Here is a 20,116-nt window from a genome sequence, read left to right as displayed (position 1 = left end):
AACATCAGTTTCAACTACACGGCATGTTTTAAACAAAATAAAATTAAAATAAGAAAGAAAAAAATTATCGAACGAAAAATAAATAAACATTGGACAACATCACATACATTACTCTGATCCCAATGTAAGTAGTTAAAGCATTTGTGTTATGGAAAATCAGAAGTAACGATGGTACCACATAATATACACTAAAGTATTTTACTCTTTAGGATTATAGATATTAATATCATAATCCGCTCCCCGCCCCGCTACCGCTTATGCCTTAAAAAATCGTCAGCCACAATTTGACCCAGTTCGTCAATTGCAATATTACCTAATTTGTGTTTAAACCCGTATGGGGATTCAAGGCCCATACACGCTAAACAACGCTACGTAATCGTTTATGTATACTTCTAAGTAAAACAAATATGTGTTCTTACCAGATACCATCGGGCATGTGGTTGCGTGCACTTGTGAACATGTTTGGACAAGTGGGAGAAATTCTACTAACGAATTTTCACTTCATCGCAATCGAATCGAAAGCTGTTTGAATGCTTTATACTCTACTATTAGTAGAATTACCCCAGATTGCGATTCGGTCGAGATCTATCTTTCTTATTTGTAGAATTGTCCTCTGAACTTTGTGAAAGGTACTATTTGGGATTTTATGTCAAAAATTAATCGAGAGAGTTCAATATCAAAAATTATACATAAAATACCAATGAAGTATAGTATGAGCCTAAGTAGTGAGGCCCCAAAGATGGGACTTGGAGCTTTTGCGAAATCTTTGAGAATAGTTCAAACACATTACGTTAATCTGTTAACAGTGTTGACCTGAGTAATCATAATTATCTATTAATGAAATCTTCATTTGAATTGTGATAATACCGAAACTGGACGTTTAATTTTAATTAAACCTTTTTTTAAAAGTTTTTAAGCGTTTGCTTAAAGCTTCGAAGAAGAATTATATTGATACAATGTTTTTTTTCGCACATTTCATAATAGATTATAGTTTTTTGAGAAATTATTGTTCATCTAGATTACTTAAGAGCAATCACTCTAGATATTAAAAGTGCAATTGGGTATGGAATTTTGGTAAGATATGATTAAATAATCGTAAGGTATCCTTAATTCTAATGACGAATGGAATAGTATTATTTTTTATTTTCAGTTCAATTTTTATTTATATAAATGCTAGCAATTAGGCATACAAACTTAATCGCAGAACCACCAGTCAAAATTTTTATTAGCAAGCCCAATTGTCGAACAAAAAATTAACGATAAGAATTTTGTACATCATCAAGTTCGAAGTATAAGTAATATGTTTTAGGAAGATATACTATTCTTTAATTATACTAATTCGAGTTCAATATTCACAGTTAATACAACAGACAGGACAACGTAGATTGAACCAGCCAGTTCAATATATTATTATACGAGTATAAGACTTAATATGCCAAAATCAGATATGAGCCTCCACTGACTTCAAAAAAACTTTTTGAAAGCAAGATGACTCGTCGGAGTGTTTCTTATTAAATGCAAGCTACAATGGTCCTACGAGCTCAGCATAAGGATTGTTATCTTACGAGGTCAAAAGGCTCTACAGCTGACTCTACAAGACCAAACCAAAAGTTAAGTGAGTCGTGAACTCGTCATTATATCTTTGCGTATACACCGAAGTTATTAAGATTACTTAAAAAAATGGAAAAAAAAACAAAAACAAAATTTTTATTTGCATAAATAAACAGTTTAATTACATACTAGTAGTTTGTTTCCTATCGACCTAATACTATAAACGCAAGTTTCAGGTTTTTTAGATTGGATGGATTTGTTACTTTAACACAAAAACTATTAAACGGATTTGTATGAAATTTGGTATAGAGGTAATAAGAACCCTGACCTAACATATGTACTTCTCAGATGCAATTGAAGCCGCGTACTCATTAATTATTATAGATAGAACAGACAAAGAAGTATACATTTTTATTAATGAAGGTTTTTATCTTTACCACAACAGATTTTATAACTTCATGGTAACAAAATTTAAAACTTCCTTGAAATAAAAATATTCCGTCATAAAGACCAAGTTATACGTTTCAGAAGCGAGTGATTTATGCAAATTGTTGTAAAGCATCATCCAACTCAGCAACGGTGCCTACCTTTCAACGCGGCTAAGTAACATTTCACTTAGAATATTTAGGAGTCATTAACACATGGTCATGGCTGGAAACGGGGCCGCGGGGGCACGCCTTGATTCCTGTTACTTTTCTTTCAGAACATTTGACACTACTGATATTTTATTATTACTGGTATGTTTCAAACTTCGCTTATATGTAAGGGATATGCGTCAACTCACTTAAGACATGTAATGCTGGATATTAATCCGAAGCCCTGAAAGAGGCTCTTGATTAAATTACCAAACTGATGTGACGAATTTTAATTTCTTGGGAATTTCTACTTAAACACCGTATCAGAAAAATATTTATATCTTGCGTTAGTCATGTAGCCCTTAACGATATGACATAATTATTCACATTTAGTATCTTGACTTTGCATCATAGCCCTTTGGCGTCATTTGATGAGTTTTGACCTTGCAACCATGTTTCTTTATTATCTTATCTACAATATAAACCCTGACCATCGCAGTTTTGAAAAATGTGTACAATATTTTGTTATGGTTTGGAATTATTTTATTTTGGAGAATTTAATCATCTAGCGCTAGGAGTTACTGCCCCATTAGCCCTACTGTATTAACAACATGTGTACCTGTAACTTGTACCCATTTGACAAGAAACTTTATAACGTTCGAACATTAAAATAAACTTTGAATTGTATGTTATTGATATCTCACGGATGTACAGTCAGAGTAAGAAAACCTTCTTCAGTTTTCAAATTCATTCCTTTATCTATCTACTCTTAAGCTCTTAGTACCTTTTAAAAATAAACATCAAATCATTGGGACGCAATATGTCATTTTCGATCGGTAAAGCAGATTATCACTCATACTGAGCACACGAAAATAGATCTTCAGGTGACGAACTTCTTTCCTTACCCCGACTGTTGTTCGGTGAAAAAAGGATCAACTACCGAGTTAAAATGGGAGTAATTCGTGTTAATGTTTCACAAATCGAGAAACATTATTCTAAATTAAATAAAAACTTTAACACACGACAAATTCTAATTAATTCGACATTTTATGAACGTGGCGAAATATATTGTGTGTTTATTGTGACCGAATCGTAAATATGTTTACACTAAATGTAAGATTTTGCGACACAAAAGTATCGTTGCTACGTGAAATAATGCGCTGAAGATCCTCGCTCATCACTCGTACGTTGTACGCCTCGCTCGGTGACCTTAGCAAGTGACAATGGTGCGTTAATACTTTTGTTCTTGTATTACAACTAAGTAGAGGCCACTTGAAACGAGTTACTTGAAACGCCGCGTTGTCACCTTGTGAAAGCTGTATTTGCATGTACGACGCAATCTATTAGACAACTGACAAACACGATGACACGAAATCGTCACCTTTGGATTGAATACTTCTTTAACTATACCGAAAACCATTGAAATCAGTTTAGCTACGTTTATTTTTTTATTTTAATCAGATTTTAGGTAGCTAGCTTAGCTAGCTAGCTTTTATGTGGTATTATTACATAATATAAAACAAAGCCCCCCGGCCATGTCTGTCTGTCTGTATGTCTCCAAAACTACTGACGAATTTTCATGCGATTTTCAATAATAGATGGAAGGATTCATAAGAAGGATTGGGTATGTAATTTATTGAGGCTTTTGTATGAGTTGAAATAGAACGACGATGATTAAACAAGTAGGAAAAGGGCAACAAAAATTATATTAAAGGTAAAAATATAAAAACAAAAAAAAATTATGTCAACCCGTGCGAAGCCGGGACGTGCCGCCAGTACTTTATAAATGACTTAATAGGTGTGAATTTCGTCGTAATGAAATACAGGAGATATACGAAAAAAACCACGAGCTTGCAAACCATTATTTTAGTCATTCAGTCATCAGATTGTGAAGTGAAGTTTTCATGAAAAAGTCTATTATGTCTATTTATAGATGCTGATATCTTACATAATGAGAATACTGGCCACGACTTTGCCAGCTTAGGCCAACAACGAAGTGATAGTCTTTTGAAAATGCCTTATACTAGAGTTAGTATAAGGAATTGTCTAGTCATTTATGATATGATTTCATATGATATAAAATAACGTAGTCATCGCGCTACGCATATGTCAAGCATTAAAATAATTTATTTCTTAATTATAGAAAACCAACTCATAAATATAATTATAAAGTAAAAAATAAAAACAGATTTTTTGGTTCAATAAAATGAATATATATTTCTTTTTATTTATAGAGCAAGAAGGATGAATAGCATACGAGTTGCAGTCAAATCAGTAGAGAGCGTCGGCGGAGAGGAGACGGCAAAAAAAGCATCATGGCGTATGCCCATGCGGCTTACCAACAGCAGTTGGACATCATAATCATCATCATGATCATCATAACAATTAAGACGAATATTTTAGGTGTATACTGAAATTCCAATAAGCTCTAATGAATTCAATCACAACTACTTATAAGGATATACGTATCCACAGTTTTATCCAAAATTTGAAGAACTCCAAGCATTAGCTTCAAAATCAATTCATGTATTAGAACCAGTTTCACACACTCCATACATCTTACGTCACTATTACGCAAACGATCTTAGTGCACATGTTTTAGGAGATGACAGGAATAAAGTATATATAAACACAGATGGTACAAAAACTCTTTATAATGAGATCATTCAAAAATGGCGAACTAAGTAATCCTTAGATAAGTAACTAGATCGCGCTGATCCCTTGACCTAAATACTAGTTGCTAAGAATTTAACATTGGATATTTGAGATGGTTATTGATTTCACATGAACATAATGCAGATACGAAAATCTTTTGCGTTCGCAAAAACATAAAGATTTCTATAAATTTTGACGTACATACTAATAATACTTACTTCTTGGTATTCCTTACGTTATCATAATAACTTAACTCTCGATTGATAGTTAATTAACAATTATTTATCTCTTTCTAACATAATAAATTTGTAATTTGCGGGAAAGAGGCAACATTTTAAGTAACCCAACATAGCCTTAAACACAATAGATGAAGCTGCGCTACTACATAGACCCATCTCTACACGAGGCTAGTTATACGTATGAAAATACTAGAAAATGTTGAAATTTTTCAGTTATAGGTAATTCAAGTTCAATTGCGTTTCTGTCCGGTTTTGTAAATTGTGGCACGATTAAGTTAAAATAGATAATTTCGTCGGATTTTCATGAATCTCATTTACTTCATTCTGAATATTTTAAATGTTGTAGAGCAAATAACCCACCACTTTCTGAAACGCTGGTCAAAGTTAACTAATTTGAGATTAATCTGAATTTAATTAGAGGTCACAATGTGGGACCAATCAACTTGCGTGTTTAGTCGACAATCGGACTTTGCTTATCATTTTAGAAACTATCGTTAAAATATATTTTTGTTAAAAAGTAAAAACAGATCCTAGTTCAATCCGAACGTTAATAACAAAGTAACATATACTTAAATAGTTAGTAGTATATCGTAGGTATAATAGTAGGTAACACTTATCAATTATTTACCTCCATCTTAACTTTCCTTTTGTGTTTTAAAATATTGAGTGGATTTCGTGACAAAGATAGTTACGCTAAAGAAGATCAAATTATAAAAGTCGCGACCCTCAGATTTAGAGATCTTAATTTTAGATTCAATATTAGTTTTAAATCCCAACGAGATATAATCACACCTTTTGCAAATACTCGTTAAATCGTACGTAATATTTGTTCAATACAATATTTAACATTTCGTAATCTATGGAAGATTGCATTACAAAGTCTACAATAAATATGTCAAGGTATAAAAATATAATATACTGAAAATAATAGAACATCTATTATTTTTCGTAAGATCCAGAGCGTTTTTGCGGATACATTTTACACATTTGTAAACGCTTCTAAATTTAGTGTGACCTACGTTCGCGGCGCGCTATGCTTATGATTGACAGTGGCCTACGAGGATATCCGTCTAGTGATAAATAATTAAACCGAAATTTATAAAAAAATATATATCTATACGTAACGGGACGGAAGAATGAGGGTCTATATATAACGTTTATTTTTAAGGACGAATATAGATAGAAAATTTCTTGTTTTTGGGCTAGGATCCTTCCCGATACAACTCATCACACTTTTCGTCACAATTGGATCAATTGTTTTAAACTATAAACATCGGAATCGTAATATTAAGTTACTGAAATGTTGTCTAAAATGAATAAATGTAAGGAATTAATGAGTTTATGATCGATAGCACACCTTGGGAATGAAACGATCGCCTCCTGGCTATTTCATCTCATATTAAATTGTTTAAATAATATATGAGACAAATAAAAAAAAAAAACCCGCTGAGTTTCTTTCGCCGGTTCTTCTCAGGTCAGGGTATTTTCTTTTCCGAACCGGTGGTAGTGTTTCAATTGACCATCAATAAGAAAGTGTAATGCTTCCATATTGAATAAAGTTATTTGAATTTGAATTTGAACCATTTGTTTTATCATACTAGCTGATGCTCAGCATGCGTTCCGATACATATTTTGCGTCAACTATTGTACGTTGATGGTACTATGCCAGAAACCTTCGAACATGTGTCAATAACTGTCCAAAATTTCTAATAAATCAGTTGGTTGGTTTACAAACACACATTTCGCATGTTCCTTAGATACATATAAATAGTTAAATATCTAGCTATGCCCGGCTCGCGTTGCTTTATCATTATTTATTAGTTTTCTTTTAAAACTATTATCCGATTTGTGCTACAAATGTATAATTATTGACATGGCGAGTTACAATATTATCGTATTATTAAAAACTCCATGAACAAAATACATATGTGGCCAAACTTTCATAGTAAATGTTAAAACACTATTGAATTCTTCTAATCTAAAACACATATATACATGTACATAGGTAAGTGTCCGTTACAGCTGTTAGCTTAAATTGTTAGTCATGATGCTCTCAACATCCTCAATTAGTTGCTATTGGTAATTGGATTAGTCAAGGAAAGCATTCATGCTTAAAATATAAGACTAACTGTCTTCTTTGATCCAGGAATTTGCTGCTAAGTGTGAACTCAAGCTGTAAATAGGAACTCCGAAATGTTGTTTGAGGCACGAGCTGTTGCTCTTCTTCATAGTCTCCAACAACATCTTTGTTGTCTTTCCAACACTCTCGTTTCGTTTCACAAATGCCGCTATATCCAATCCACAGGTGTCATTGACAGCTTTGCGACATTCCGCCGCTGACTGTGGAGTAAACTTTTCCTTCCCGAGAGCTGAACTGCAAACTTCATTTAGGAGCTCGAGCACAGCCACTTCTCTTTCAAATAACACCTCACAGCAGCCTATTGAAAACCTTATATAGTGAAACTGTAAAATGTAACTACACAAAATAAAACCCAGCATCTTTATAGTGTCATGATCAGTGAAGAATTGGAGTAAAAGAAAATCATAAGAAAGAAAAACAAAAATGAATAGTTATTTTTACATTACAGTATCTTATTAAAATAATTTCAAACAGTTATAAAAAAGATGCCAACTATTTTGTGTTAATGCCGCTTTATACATAAGATATTTCAAAATGCAGTTTATCTATAACATCAGCTGAAAATAAGATTCATAACATATTTCAAAAAGGTTTTATAGACAATCACACAATATAAAAAGAAAAAATCTACTTTTTGATATGTGATTACTCAAATTTTACAAAAAAATAAATTTACAGAGAGTTAATGAAATATTAAAAGAACATTTCAAAAATGGACTTTTTTTGTATTTTTCTAGAAGTAATTGTTTAATTTATTCAAAACAAATAGTACGTCATTAGTGTATAATAATCGAACATCGGTTATATTTTGTTTCATTATAATAATTAATAATATTAATTCAATGATAAAATATTTTAATAATCTTTTGTAAAAAATACTATACAATATGACCACTATTTATAATGAGTTAATGAAATATCATTAATATATTGTTCATTTATAATGAAACAAAATACTTTATCAAAATATTGTTTCCTCAAGTTTGATAAAAATAATATAATTACAAAATTCATTATTAAAAATACATTTCATATAAATTATTGTTTTTAACATCTATAAATATTAATCAATTAATTTTCCTTATTTTGTCATGGGAATTTTTTTTGCTTTGAGTCTTTTTGAAATGATTTGCTCCGTAAGCCATTGCATTAAATAGAAGTTAATAAGGATAACATGAATAAAAAAATATATGATTAACAATTCAATTGAATTATTTAATCAATTATATATTTTTAATAACTAATTTATTTCATGTTTGATAACACATATCTTATTTAGTTGTTAAAACATGTTGTTAAATATTTTCAATGTATTCATACAAGTATGTGTATAATTTTTCACATTAGTAAGTACATTTATATTTATACTCTTATATAAGTACCAGCCACATTCCAATCAGATCTTTTGTAAACATGAATGCTTAGTCAACAACTGGAACGACATTATATTTGTATAGCAAAATCTTGTTCTTGAGAATCGCAAACATCGTTATCTACGCAACTCGGTAACTTTCGACTTCGTCTTCATATTTCAAAGCTTTTAACTGACTTTCTGTACGTAAAATATTTATTTTAAAATTATAACTCAAGAAATATCCGTCTAAAATGTTTGAAATCAACGCGAAACGTATAATTAGATTTAGAAGCGTGTTTCGGTCCAGCGATATTGACATTGAGCAAAAGTTAAAAATACCTATTTACCTGCCTCCCGGTCGAACTTGTTCGGCTTAAGCTGCTCTGAAGTGTGGCCCAGGATGAGCGGAGACAGGATCCTGGGCCACAGAACGGCGAAACATCCCACAACAATCACTAAAACGAACATCGTTTTCCGCGGCCCTAGCACCTCGTCGTTCGCCATTCTGTCGTCGTGTTTTCGTATTCGTAATTCACGCACAGAGCCAGTCGCACTCTACGGGAACATCGTCGTATGTGATATAAATAAAGATTTTCGATCTGACTGCCGCGAGAAAAGAGGAAAGTGCGCAATGACAGCTGTCAGGCACCCTCCACCCCGCGTTACGGGAGCGATCGCGATACGAGTTCGTCTTCGTTACGGGAGCATCCATCTTCTTAAATTTTCTCTCGTCGAACGCCGGCGGATTGAGCTGGCTCGATGTGACACAGCCGTATATCACAGTCAATCAGCTATGCCGACATCTTGCCTTCCCAGCCACCGGCTTGATTATTAGTGAAATCGTCGAAGCGGTCACTACATTAGTTCAAATATTGACAGAGTGAATTAGCGTTTGGCGGACGAGCGTACGGCGCTCGCGGGCAGACCTCGGAACAATATGCCTGGGCGCGGAGGCGGCGCCGGCTATTAACCCTTCCCCACCGCGGCATGGTCTACACGCGCTCAGATGAATACCAATTAGACATTCTATGTAGGTATTTGTCATTAGACGCAGACATGAAGAATAAGGTACCCCCATACTTCAGATGTACTTTTCCATTGAGTTCTACCTTAACGACACTCATTTACGTTGGTCACACGGAATTGAGAACGTCACACGATTTTAAAACAGCCAGATGATTGTTTCTACACATGAATATGTCCCCAGCCACTGAATACTTATGTAATTAGCTGGGCTCAGTTTTATAGGATGCTTACTAGAGGAATAGTAATGAAGTGATTGAGCGCATTAAGTAGATAAAAATTGTTGTTACACATACATTGAAACGATAAAGAAAAATTAAGATGGAGTTAAACATACAAACGAAATTATAATTAGAAAACCAATACTTTACTTAATACCCTCAGTACTTTCTTACTATCCACAATAAAAGTATATTAAACAAATGTAACATCGTATTATTGATTATTTTTATACAGTAACCGACAAATAAGTGCTGTTTAAAGGTAACACTTTGCTAAGCTCATACTAAATTTACAGAAGTGGCTTTTCAATATGAAACCCTTATTATTTAAATAAAATAACAAGGATATATTTTTAAACAGATGTACGGTAAGGCGGTAAAACGAACGATATTTTTTTAGTTCGACAGTTTGTCGCATTTTTATTCAGGTCACACACATCCCCTCCCACCAAACAATGGTTGGTAGCACTCCTTTCGATGCAGGAAACGGCGCACGCGCATGCATTACAAAACACCTAGCACCGCCATATTTTAAAGTAAGGAGCCAGTTGTAAGTCTGCCTGGATGTGATAGAGACAGTTGCCATAAAGGGTACATCCTGGTTGATTTCCGTCCATCAGTTTTGGTCCAGGAAACGCGTGATTCACATTCAAGTTGATTCGTAAAACTTTTTTCCGTACGAGTTTAACACCCTCAGGTGGAAATAAACAAGTTGTACCGTCTTTACTATTCAGATCACGTCTTAAGCTTGGGGTACAAAAATGACAAAAAATATTTACCTAACACTTATTAGCCACAGAGAGTTTTAAACAAATCTTTTCTTATATTGAAACATTTGAGATTCATTTTATCTATTTATTGTCATATTACTACTTAAGTATTTTCTACTTTTCAATTACAATCGTTGTGCTGTTTTATGATAAGTTTATACAAGGTGTAATTGAGTTTATTTTAACTTTTTAGTTTTTAATTTACTTGATTAATCAGGTTTTAACTATATATACCTATTATTTATTAACACTTTTTTTAAAATAAATATTACATACTATTTAATTACACTTATATTAATAATATCTACTGATATTATTTTATTTATACATGCTAGGACATTGGCCATTGCTGAATGGTTATAAGTAGATAGCAAACTGTCTGAAGCGGTCAAAATAAACATGTAATAAGTACTTTGTACAAATTTCCGGTACCAACATTTTGCAATCAGATTATTTTTAGAGTAAGAATGACAATTAAATGGAGCAACGTAAGTTGTTTTTCGACATTCCGTGCATTTCATTCTCTAAACCTGGTTAGATATAATTTAACAATAATTCAATCTAATTCAATAATTGTTGAAGAATTTTTAATTAAAAATACCTATATAACCTGTATGGTATATACTTCAATTATTCAGTAAGAAAAAGGTTTTATTTTTTTCTTGTTGACGGCAGTAAGCGGCCGACGAACCTTAGGCAGTAAATTTAAAAACGGGCGGTAACTTATCAAATAAAATCTACAACACTGGTTGCTACTGAATTTTTTTTCGCTTCTTATGTTGAAAAAAATATAAATTATTGCTTACATTCGAATTCTAAGAATTACTAAGGTTTTAGTAGGACAAACTTTTAAAGTTCGTTAAACTACTTTTTTAATTTTGGTACATATTAAGTTTTTTGAAATTTTCAGAATATATTATTTATTATATATTGATATTCTATACTATTTCTATCTGAAGAATTGTGACTTTGAATTAAACAATCATAAATATACTGATAGTAAAAAATTGGAAATTATTATTTAAATAACTGTAATAATATCAAATCCTTCAAATTATATGTATAATATAAGTATAATTACGTATTGTACTTATATTTTGACACATCATTTACCAGTTTAAGAATTAAATACGCAAACGAGTTTTGACATATGAAAGTACTATATTTTGGCTGTACAACGTTAGGCAATAGACTAAGTTACAGGAGGGAGAAAAACTTTATGAGCTTCTTACAGATAAGTAAAAGATCAAAAGGTTACAACTAACTGTAAGCAATAGAAAGGCACTTTAAGAAAACTTGAATTATGAATACATTTAGATAACACCAAAACGTTAAAGTACATCAAATGCTTTTGAAATTGAACTACATAGTTTCTAATTTGTAATGTATTTATTTACATAAGAATTCACATCGAGGATTTAAATAAGTATATACGAATCAAAATTTAAAATAGATGTGCAAATCGTGACTACGAGAATGGTGGCAAGAATGCCGCACTTCCCCTTTGAATCTCATTTCTGATCCTCTGGACTAAAAATTAACCAGCTCTTAGGTCATCAGTGGATGTAATATGACGGGTTTTATTGAGATCATTCAATCATTATTGTAAAAGCAAACTGTTTAAACTATAATATTAACAACGGTACGATTTGGAAATCTTAATTTAATTTTCCTAAAATTTCGGCTACTTGGCAAGCAATGTATCCTACCTTACACTAAAAAACAAAATCATTTTACTACTTTACTGCTATTTGGTGGTTTTGTTAGTAGCCAGTGTTTACTTTCTATTTAATTTAATCTTTTTAAATGACGTAACAGGCACTCACAAGAACCTATGTTAATAATCTATATTTAATTCATATCTTTATATATGATATTTTATTATCAAATACTAATTGTAATTAAATAAGATACTCATAGCCGTTTCATCGGTGTTTATTTCGATTAAATAATTGTAATTTTTTACCCAAGGAACCATGTGGAACTGGAAAATCTTTATATTTAGTAAAAGTTACTATTCAAACTTTGAGTAACAATACATTCAAATTGAATATATAAGTACTTCATACTCTACGTATAGAATATAGTTATTTTGTACGTACATTTTCTCTGTGAAGTATTGTAGTGAATTAATACATAGAATATATTATCATAATTTAATTTTCCTGTTACATAGTAGGTACTATTTGTAGTATAATTTAATTGCATATTGTAAATTAAGTATATAGACAATTTAAATAAACACAAAGGGCGTAAGAAACAGATGTGTTCCCGCGTATGTAGTGTTGCCATGTTTTCGTTACTTTCTGGATAAAGGTAAACCGTAGTTTTATAAATTTATAGGAGGTTAGGGTTTAATAAAAGAGAGAGAGCTTGCTTCGATTTGAATTTATTTCACCGAATGAATAAATATTTTTAAAAAAAGTTTTTAAATAAGTATTAGTGGCCAGTAGCAGGTAACTCTTTTATATTAAAAGACATAATAGACTTGTTACAAGGAATTAAGTTTATCCTATAAAAATACTTGATAATCCAACAGGAATAAGCAGGCCCGCCGCTAGCTGTTTTGTCGCCCGCGTGCAATACCTATTATGCCGCCCTTTTTTTCGCTGCAAAAACGCATACCACTATTCCTCCACATGAGGTGGGGGGCGGGGTGTATACCTGCTAAAAAACCAACGTTAGCGACCCACTCTGTCTTTTTGGAGGATGTTACGAAATCTTTTGTGCATACTACCGTGACGTTCTAACGGTAGGCTCACCTCTGCGGAGTTCCACTTCCTAGGGAGTTCTCAGGGTACACAAACCCTTAACCCCGGGACACTTATGGCGGGAGGAGAAGACATCCATAGCGAAGACCCCTTCTACTGGTCTTCTTCGGTGAAGCGGGTCAGCAGCACTGTTCCCACGGTCCCGCAAAATAAGAGCCTTGTTACGAGCATTAAGGGAGTCCAACCAAATAGGTGTATTTTCCGTCCAAGTACAGAATCAGCAAACAAATCCATTGCATCTAGGTGTGAGACGAGGGGACGTTATTTCCCCCAAATTGTTTACTAATTCAATGGAGGATATGTTCAAGACGCTGAACTGGAAAGGACATGGCATCAACATCAATGGCGAATACATCTCTCACTTAAGATTTGCAGACGCTTGCTGATTCTTCTATGTGTATCGGCCTACGGATGAACTTGGATAAAACCAAGGTCATGTTCAATGAACACGTTCTACCGGAACCGATTGCGATACACGGTACCGTCCTCGAAGTTGTTTAAAAATATATCTACCACGGGCAGACTTTGCGATTAGGTAGAAACAACCTTGAGGACGAGGTGAATAGAAGAATTCAGCTGGGTTGGGCAGCGTTTGGAAAATTACGTCGAATCTTTATATCGTCGATCCCACAGTGGCTTAAGACGAAAGTCTTCAACCAGTGCGTCCTACCCGTCATGACATACGGAGCCGAAACGTGGAAACTCATGGCAAGGCCGGTCCACCAGTTTAAAGTCGCTCAGCGTGCTATGGCAAGGGCTATGCTCGGCGTTTCTCTGCGGGATCGCATCAGAAGAAATGAGGCGACCCGCCAGAGAACCAAAGTCATCGACATAGCCCACCGGATTAATAAGCTGAAGTGGCAGTGGGCGGGCCATATTTGTCGCAGAACCGATAACCGTTGGGGAAAACGTGTTCTAGAGTGGAGACCGCGTCTCGGCAAACGTAGTGTAGGACGTCCTCGGGCACGGTGGAGTGACGACTTACGCAAGACGGCTGGTAGGAGCTGGATGCGAGTAGCCCAAGAACGATCTCAGTGGCGTGCAATTGGAGAGGACTGGACATATCCAGCAGTGACCGGAAATGGACTGGATTGGATAAGATTTATTTATTTACAATAAATAAAAAATACAATGCCATAGAGCGCACGCAGGCAAGGTGTTTGGTTTAGGAGGTCCTCCTACGTTGGCATTGATGAGCTTTAAGCTGAGTTGGACAAAATGTTGCACGAAGCTCCATCCAGGATGAGGCCCTGATCCTTCATATGTGTCTGCGCCTTAATTGCCGTCTCTTGGAGGGCGGTAGACGCTCCTCGAGGAGACCTCAGCAAGGACCGTGGATTAGGAGGCCCTCCGTTTTAGTTAGAGAAACCATCAATACCAGTATCTCGATTCGATCCACCGTGAGCGACACTCCGACTTTAGGGCCGCCATCTGAAAGGTTCGCCACGTCACCGTGACACAACACACCCATCCCGGGCGAGGTCGGTGCCCGCAGGAGCCAGTCAAACCAACTTCAAACGCCGGACAAGTCGTCCATCGCCCCCTCCCAGAGGATCACCTGATCCTGGAGGTATGCCCCAACGGCTTTCTGAGATAGGAAGGCAACTCGTGATATCGAAATGGTCCTATGGTCTCGAAAGGAAGGGCGCGAGCTTGAAGTCTGGCGAATATCTGCTGATGTTAAGTAAAAATATAAAGTATAAAAAGCCAAAGTGTATAAATGTAAAATATAAAAAAGACATGGGCCTATGAGCCCGTGGATGCCGTAAATTAAATTAAGAAAAAAAGAAAGGAAGACTATTGAAGTCGTTCGCCACGTCCGGTGATACCGTTAGGACTACGTTCCCTTGGACCACCGCCTCCATTGTCCGGGTCTTCAGGGTGTTTTGGGGCATCGATGGTTGAATGACCCGCCCTTTTTCCCGGAAATAGCTCCCCGATCAGTCGCAGGAGATCTGGCGGTAGTTATTCCGTAACAGGAGCGCCGTATGTTCGGAGCTTCCCTCGCAAACCACGATAGGGGCGCCCCTTTGCTCTCTGTTCACTTAACGCCTTTTCTAACTCTTTTTTCAACTGACGATGTGCAGCCCACAGGTGTACCTCTAAGTTTGCGTTGAGCACGTTGCGCCTGCGACAGCGAACGTATGCCCTCCGCGCCCGGCTTAACGGTGCCCGTAGCTCTGCAATTTCGAGCGACCACCAATATAACTTACGGCGTGATACCCTTCAAGCCGCCCTACGACAACGCCCTACTACAAGTAACGGATACCTAATCTACCAATTGATAAGGAAGCTAAAGGGGATTCTCCTAACTTCGACAGTATTGTTTTTCATAGGATAACAGACGTCGGACTTTTAACTTTACTGAGTGCGATATTTTTCGATGCTTTGAATAATTTATTTTACTTAAGGATTTGTGGGAATTATAATAATGACTTGAATTAGGTACGCGATGTATTGCTCAATTTGCCGCCCCCTGGACGTGCCGCCCGTGTGCAGTGCACGCGTCGCACCCCCGCTTACGGCAGCCCTGGGAATAAGTAATCATTTATATCTACAGAAATTATGAACATACCATTGATACAAAACTATGTGTAGAACTATATATAAACCAGCGCAACATAACATAGACAATTTATGTACGTCATTAAAATATATAATTATAAAAACAATTTCAATAATCAATATTGAAAATAGAATTACGAATCCAAGAGATATCACTGTCAGCACTCTCTGCACCCTGGATTAAGAGGTGCTTCGACAATATTACAAAGCAAGCAACAAAATAAGTACATCTTCTGGAGCTTTTTTTAAAGATTCTAGCCAATATTTGAAACTAATAATGTACTTATTTGAAATTATCAATTCAATTCAAGTTAAGTATTTTACTCATAGTCGATATCTTTAACGATAGATAGTAAGCAACTACGTTCAGCCGCTTTGTGTACTTGCTTACGTAATTTGAATTATCATTGTGATCAATCTATTTACGTATTAGAATTATATACAAAAATATCTGCGGAATTATTTAGATTTTTTTTTTTGCAGAAGTCAGACTTGTGATAACGAACACGAATTAAAATGGCAGCAAATAATAATTAATGAGTTTCTTGGCGGTTCATCTCAGTACTCTCCTTTCCTGTTTTGTGTTTTTATTAGTGTACTTGTATGAAGAATAATTAAAAAAATTAAAGTATTATATTTTACTACCAATAGTAACAGCCTGTAAATTTCCCACTGCTTGGATATGGCCTCCTCTTTCCATTATGGAGAGGATTTGGAACATATTCCACCACGCTGTTCCAATGCGGGTTGGTGGAACGCACATGTGGCAGAATTTCGCTGAAATTAGACACATACAGGGTTCCTCACTATGTTTAACCACTGGGCCATCTCAGCTCTACTACCAATAGTTATATAGTATTTTATATCCAGATATATTTTTAAATATTAAACCTGGCATCGCTTAATTGTATTTAAATGTCCATTATATCGAATTATTTTTGTAAAGTCTAGGATTGTCTAGCCACAACTAATGTTTTACCAATCTATTTTACTATATCAATAACCAGCAGTGGTGGATTTATACATTTGCCGCTAGTAGGCTATTCAACTTTTGCCGCCCCAACTGATTTTTGAAATTCAATACTTTAGTTTAGCTCCCAATCATATTAATTACATTTATTCTGAAATTGCAACTATATGATCTGTGTTATATAATGGACCTACGCTAGGTAGCGACAATTATACGGATTACGGACGTAATGTGTATACATATAATTATAATGATTTCTTTAAGATAAAAAAAGTGGGCCAAATTTGCCGCCCTTCTTTCTAAATCTGCCGCTCTAGGCTCCAGCCTACTTAGCCTATTGGTAAATCCGCCACTGATATCCAGTAATATTAAGTTAATATTAATTGCATTAAACATAAATACAAATTTATTAGTAAAGTCATCGTTAACTTTATTTTTCTTTTTATATGTATTTTTACATTTTATCTTTCAGTTAAAACTTGATAGGACACGATAATACTGTTTAGTATGTGTAGCTAATACTGATTTAATAGTTGAACAATCCTTTCATGTCCCTAGGTGGCCTGTATTCCGTGTAGCTATTGAAGTTATTTCAAAATAATTTTGTAATATTTTATTAGATTTATAAGCCGCGATGGCCCTGTAGTTAGAACGCTTTTATCTTAACCGATAATTGCGGGTTCAAACCCAGGCAAGCACCACTGGTTATTCACGTACTTAATTTTTATTTATAATTCATTTCGTGCTCGGCGGTGAAGGAAAACATCCCGAGTAAACCGGTATAATTTCATAGAAATTCTGCCACATGTGCATTCCACCAACCCGTATTGGAACAGCGTGGTTGAATATGTTCCGAACTTTCTCCTTAAAGGGATGCCTTAGCCCAGTTGTGAGAAATTTACAGGCTGTTGTTGTTGTTATTAGATACCCTCTAGTTAGGATTGTGGATTTTTTACAACAAAGTCTATTACGTGTTAGCTGTTGAGGCTTTCATGGCGACTCTACTGTGTGGGAGTCGCAATAGATGAATGGGCGGCGAGTGATGCAAGTCGTGACTCATCCCGCTAATCGTGTAATTACGCCCTCTTCGGTACACATGGCGACTGCGACGTCGGAATGAACAAGAATGCATTGTTAATTACGCTTTGAATAACCTTTACGAGTTAATCTTGAGATTCGCTTTTCGAAACAATCGATTTTTAATTTAATCGATATTTGCGATGTCTACTGATATTAATTAATTGATAATTATCTTTTGCCGTAACATCAACTTTGCCGTAAAAGCTTCCACTGAACTCTTGGTCTATTGGGGTATCTAATTCTGGCACTATCTGCCAAATCAAATGAAAATATTATTTATTCTAGGAGGTCACTAGGTACACGATCTTTCAATGGTCATGTTACAGTATTGAATTGCATGCTACTAAAGAAAATTAGATTCGAAACTAATCGAATCAGTATTAAAGTACTCCACCTCTCAAATGTAATGTCATAGTTAAATTAATGTGTCTTCTATGGAAATTTTTGTATTATACGGGCCAAGAATTATGGGCGTTACTGACCACTTGCCATCATCCATAAGCCAGTCTGAATAACAATAGGAAAAAATACCCTATCCAATTCGATATATGGTAATATAAAACATTGAACAAAATTAAATAGGCATTCAAATTTGAATATTATATATACAACAGCTCGTGTCCTTATGAAACAGTTTGTCGAGCGTAATTAACGTCTATCACTCAAGTTCTATATTATATCAATTAAAAGCAAGTCTTTAGAAGTTTTGAAAGTAAATATTGTTTTTGGTTGTATCTACGATTTATTGTCTGTAATTAGATTAAAAGTCTGTTAAAATTGTTAGTAGGTATTTAAAGTCAGCTCCTGAGCTTAAGTACCGAAAGGAAGTTATAAGTTATAAGATAAAGTTAGTAAGATGCGAGTAGCCCAAGAACGATCACAGTGGCGTGCAATTGGAGAGGCCTATGTCCAGCAGTGGACGAACTTGGGCTGTTGATGATGATGATGATGATGACTTAAGCTCTTTTCAAGGAGTGAAAATGCCTATGTCCACTGCTGGACATAGGCCTCTCCAATTGTACGCCACTGTGATCGTTCTTGGGAACTTGAACAAAATATCGCAGTTTCTTCTTTAAAATTAGCTATGGCGGTTAATTTCAATCACTAGCTGTGCATCGCAACCGCAGTTGACTTGTATTCTCGTACGGCGCACGCAGACTGTCCCGAAGGGAATTCCAATGTTTTAGAATTCCATCTCGCTGGTTCAAGCGACGGCTATATCAAATCTGAGGCTGGGAGTATAACAATGACAACTTAACTTCCTTCCTCCGTTCTCCAGTATGTTAATATCTAGATAAGAGAATCGATAAGTTATATTGAGCCAACCGGACCAAGAACGGCTGAACTAAATAAGCCGCTAGACCATCTATATTGGTCATCTATATTTTTCCCACTCTATAAACTGAATATGAGCGTATAATATCAGAACTTGATATGCGACAATGACTATATTGATTATAAGATTTATGGGTTATACGTATCAAAATTGCGTATCACCGAGAGTTGATTGTCAATATTTCAAGTTAGATACGTATAACTTATGGCGTTTAATAAATTAAGTTATTGTTATTTCAACCGTTCATTTTACAGGTAGGTCCTCACCGGCGGTTATACATAGAATTAATGATATTCCATATCGCCAAATTGACACAGGTAGCGTCGCGTGCGCATATCTCCGCGTGCCGACAGTGGGACTCGTACGCGATCTGAATTATACGCATACAGTACCTATTTCAAAATGTTAAATAAACGTCAAGTGAAGCGCGTTGCTTTTGGCTCTTTTATGAGGCCGATTTCTTTTTTAAGGAACGTCATAAAAAGTAATGTAAAATTCATTCAATTTAATATTTAAATAGGTATATCGTTTTTATTTAATATTTTTCCATATATATATTAATCGTTAAGAAATAAATATGTAAATATGATTTTATAATAATTATTTTTTTTTTCTTTTAAAAAACGCAAAAGATTGTCGTGTATTTTTTATATTTAATCATTTAAAAAATTAAAACGGTACTGATTCACATCCTGTTTAGAATACTATTCTATCATGCAATGTGTGTAAAAAATGTATACCATTTTAAAGAAAAATGTCGCTTATATTATACAACACGAGTAAAACTACATAATATACACTTAAAATAAATTATTCCGCCGTCTCGTGACTTTGTGTTTAGCGCTCCATTTTGTGACGTATCGCCG

The 20,116-nt window shown here is 34.7% G+C and overlaps 1 protein-coding gene across 7 annotated transcripts in view; it reads right to left on the bottom strand.

The window, feature by feature from the left end:
• Positions 1–9,431, bottom strand: part of LOC124537183 (resistance to inhibitors of cholinesterase protein 3) — a 37,951-nt gene extending 28,520 nt beyond the window's left edge. For 3 of the 7 annotated variants that reach the window (XM_047113907.1, XM_047113910.1, XM_047113912.1), the window contains exons 1-2: positions 8,862–9,428; positions 7,150–7,458 (exon numbers count right to left, since the gene is read on the bottom strand). In XM_047113907.1, coding sequence (XP_046969863.1) covers positions 7,150–7,458; positions 8,862–9,018 — 466 coding nt within the window. In that variant the 5' untranslated portion in view covers positions 9,019–9,428. Of the gene's footprint in view, positions 1–7,149; positions 7,459–8,861 lie in introns of all 7 variants that reach the window. The other 4 variants (XM_047113913.1, XM_047113914.1, XM_047113909.1 and 1 more) reach the window with 3 other exon arrangements.
• Positions 9,432–20,116: the final 10,685 nt, after the last annotated feature.

The sequence above is a fragment of the Vanessa cardui genome, chromosome 18 (assembly GCF_905220365.1).
Source record: "Vanessa cardui chromosome 18, ilVanCard2.1, whole genome shotgun sequence".
In the NCBI taxonomy this organism is placed as follows: domain Eukaryota; kingdom Metazoa; phylum Arthropoda; class Insecta; order Lepidoptera; family Nymphalidae; genus Vanessa; species Vanessa cardui.
This window is presented reverse-complemented; position numbering and strand designations above follow the sequence as displayed.